General features: G+C 41.1%; 1 protein-coding gene across 1 annotated transcript; it reads left to right on the top strand.

The window, feature by feature from the left end:
• The first annotated feature begins 318 nt into the window (after positions 1-318).
• Positions 319-630, top strand: LOC138868830 (uncharacterized). The gene has a single exon (XM_070146401.1). The coding sequence runs from the start codon at positions 319-321 to the stop codon at positions 628-630; it is 312 nt and encodes a 103-aa protein (XP_070002502.1).
• Positions 631-3,846: the final 3,216 nt, after the last annotated feature.

Below are 3,846 nucleotides of genomic sequence, written 5' to 3'. Positions count from 1 at the left end.
TTCGGTTGTGACTACGTATACTTCAGAGAGGTTGGCCCAGAATTATATTAAGGAGATAGTTCGGTTGCATGGTGTGCCTGTTTCAATCATATCAAATAGAGGCCCTCAATTTACTTCACATTTTTGGAGAGCGATACAGAGTGAGTTAGGAACCCTTGTAAAGCTCAGCATAGCATTTCATCCACAAATCGACGGCCAGTCAGAGCGTACAGTTCAGATCCTTGGGGATATGCTCAAATTGACTTTGGAGGGCAGTGGGATCGATTCTTACCTTTGGCCGAGTTTGTTTACAACAATAGTTATCACTCCAGCATCGAGATGGCTCCATTTGAGGCTTTATATGGTCGGCAATGTCGTTCTCCCATCAGGTGCTTTGAGCCCGATGAGGCTAAGTTATATGGTACTGATTTGGTGAAGGATGCCTTGGAAAAGGTGAATTTGATTCAGAAGCAACTTCGCACATCACAGTCCAGACAGAAGAGTTACGCGGATCAGAAGGTGTGTGATTTGTCATTTATGGTGGGCGAGAAGGTTCTACTGAAAGTTTTGCCGATGAAGGGAATCATGAGATTTGGGAAGAAGGGCAAGTTGAGCCTAAGGTTTATAGGTCCATTTGAGGTGTTGAGATGAGTTGGGGAGGTTGCTTATGAGCTTGCTTTACCCCCAGCCTATCGGGAGTTTATCTGATTTTTCACGTGTCTATGCTCCGGAGGTATCACGCCGACTTGTCGCATGTGTTAGACTTCAGCACCATTCAGCTAGATGAGAGCCTGGGTTATGAGGAGGAGACAATTGCCATTGTTGCTAGACAGGATCACCAGTTGAGATCCAAGAGTATTTCCACGGTAAAGGTTTAGTGGAGGAGCCAACCAGTCGAGGAGGCGACCTGGGAGTCTGAGGAGAACATGTCGAGCAGATATCCTCACTTATTCAGCACTCCAGGTATGATTCTAAACTCGTTCGAGGATGAATGTTTGTTTAAGAGGTGAAGAATGTAACGACCTGACCAATCTTTCTATAACCTTGTACCCCTAAATAAGACTTTTTGTATGTGCTTTTACTGTTTTATGACTGGCAGGGATGGTTAGTTCGGGATTTAGAAGCATTCGGATTGAAATCGAAACACTTGGTTCCTTTAGTTGGCCTTAAAAGTCTAAGTTTGACTTTGGTCAATACTTTGAGTAAACGATCTCGGAATATGGATTTGATGGTTCCAATAGGTTCGTATGATGATTTTGGACTTGGGCGTATGTTCGGATCAGGTTTTGGATGACCCAGGAGCGTTTTGGCGCCTAATAGTGAAAGTTGGTTCTTTGAAGGTTTTAGAAGTTCTTTAAATTTGGTTTGGAGCGGCTTTTGGTGATATCAAGATCCAAATGGAATTTCGAGACCGTGAATAGTTCCTTAATGTCATTTAAGACTTGCACGCAAAATTTGGTGTCAATTCGAGTAGTTTAAGTACGTTACGGCGCATTGAGAGTAAATTGAAGAACTTGAAGTTTATAAATTTGATCCAATTGGTTTTTGGGTGCGATTCTTAGTTTTAATGTTGTTTTGGGCGTTTCAAGAGTTCGAACGAGTCCGTTTTATGATTCCAAACTTGTTAGTATGTTCGGGCGGGGCCCAGGGTGTAAATCGGACAAGGCTCGGACCATGTTGGAGATTGGGAGCAATAGCTGAAGCTCCTAGGTGCTGTCATAATCGCACCTGCGCTTGGCCACCCGTAGGTGTGAGCTCGCAGGTGCGAGCCACGAGCGGTAGAAGCGAAACAGTGAGGGCAGCCCATCCATCTGTAGATGCGAGTACAGTGGTCGCGGGAGCGGAAGGCGCGCAGAAGCGACCCCTTTTTTGTCCACATATCCGGAGCTTGGCCAGGTAAGTGAAATGTGCACTTGTAAGGATTTTACCGCAGGTGCGAAAATCGCTGGGTAGAAGGGTTCATTTAATACGGGGCTTAAGCCATTTCTAACACATTTCTCTCTCTTTGGGCGATTTTTTCAGCTTCTTGAGAAGGGTTTTCTCCAAGCTCTTGGAGGTAAGTGATTTCTATCAATTGTAAGTTACATACATAGTTTATGGGTATATTATAACATATAAATTAGTAAATTTATGGATGGGTAGATTATAACATATAAATTAGTAAATTTATGGGTTTAGGTAAAAACCTAGGTTTTTGATAAAAATGAGATCTAACCACGAAATTGATTATGGAATTTAGTGAAAATCATATATTTGAGTTCATGAGGTTATGGGTAACAACTTTCTTCAAACATTTTCGGAATCCGGGCACGTGGGCTCGGGGGTGAATTTTAGGAATTTTGCAAATAGGCTTGGGAAATCACTTTGATAGTTAGGATATGAACTTTTAAGCAAGTATTAATTATTTTAAATAATATTTGACTAGTTGTGCGTCGTTTGGCGCCAAATTGAGGGTTTGGGCACAATCTTGGACCGAAAAGTAGGCCTTGAGACGACGTAAGTCTCTTTTATAACCTTGTAAGAGGGAATTAACCCCATAGGTGAACTTAATTAATATGTGTTGCTATTTGTGGGGGCTACGTACGCACGAAGTGATGAGAGTCCATACATAACTACTATTCTTGCTTATGTCCGGGTAGTTTTAGGTTTACACCATGCTTTGTGGACGTCGTTATCCGATTTTATTTTTTAATTGTATCGAATGGGGATGAGTTAAGGATTTTAAGATTTTAAAGGTTTCAAGTTGAATTTCTTTATTTTGAAAAGAATTGAGGGAAGTTACGATTAACTCGATAAACTATATTTAACTGCATCGCAAGTATATTCCGCGAGCGGGGTAACTTTTACACTACTCTCATGGGAGCGGGTCGTTCGCCTCGGCGGGCTAATTGATGCATCTATGATTAGGGTCGTTCAACCCTCGGTAGTGCACACAGTTATGTATATGTATATTTGGATCGGGTTGTACGTCCTCGGCATAATTTGTGCATAATAATAGTACTGGAAGTCCCTTTATATTTGATATTAATTTATTTGTTTGAGAGATTACTTGTTTAAAATGAAGGAAATGATTCGGTTCTTAAATATGGTGAAAGGATTGTTCAGCTACTTCTTATTCTGAGTTTTATTGCCATCTCTATATATCATGTTTAATTAAAATTTAATATTATTATATTGTTGGCCCTTAGTAAGTGTCGGAGTCGATCCCTCGTCACTGCTTCTTAGAGGTTAGACTAGATACTTATTGGGTACATGTTGTTTATGTACTCACTCCCTCGTCACGCTAGATTGTTCAGTGTTGGCTTGCCTAGCAACAGTGTTGGGCGCCATCACGGCCTGTCATAGAATTGGGTCATGACACCCCAACAACGTACGCATTTCAACTAGAGAAGAGCACTTCAATTTTTAACCATACACTTTACCCTTGACTATGATTGATACCATCAATCAAGCACGAATATACAAATTTGACATTCTTCCCGTTTTAAACATGCCCAAGTATAAACATTTCAATTCAATCAATTCAAACAACCAATCTATAATCACCCTACCTCAAGAGCCGACTTGTTACCACTAAGAACCCTCAACTCGCGCACTCACCCAACAAGAGAAATTTACAACTTTACCAATCCTTCATGAGATCCTGTGCCCTCACCAACAAACAAAAGAGTGAATATAGAGTAGTCCACACATTCAAGTATGCCTTTGAACATAATTTAAGGACATCACACAGTTGAACAAAATTCACTCACTCTCATAAAGAACTTTATGTGCATCATGTGGTCGTACCATAAGCTTGCCCATAGTTTACATCTCTACTAATCTAAGTGTGATGACCCGACCAGTCGTCTCATGAGTTACCGCTCT

The sequence above is a fragment of the Nicotiana sylvestris genome, chromosome 5 (assembly GCF_000393655.2).
Source record: "Nicotiana sylvestris chromosome 5, ASM39365v2, whole genome shotgun sequence".
Lineage (NCBI taxonomy): Eukaryota > Viridiplantae > Streptophyta > Magnoliopsida > Solanales > Solanaceae > Nicotiana > Nicotiana sylvestris.
This window is presented reverse-complemented; position numbering and strand designations above follow the sequence as displayed.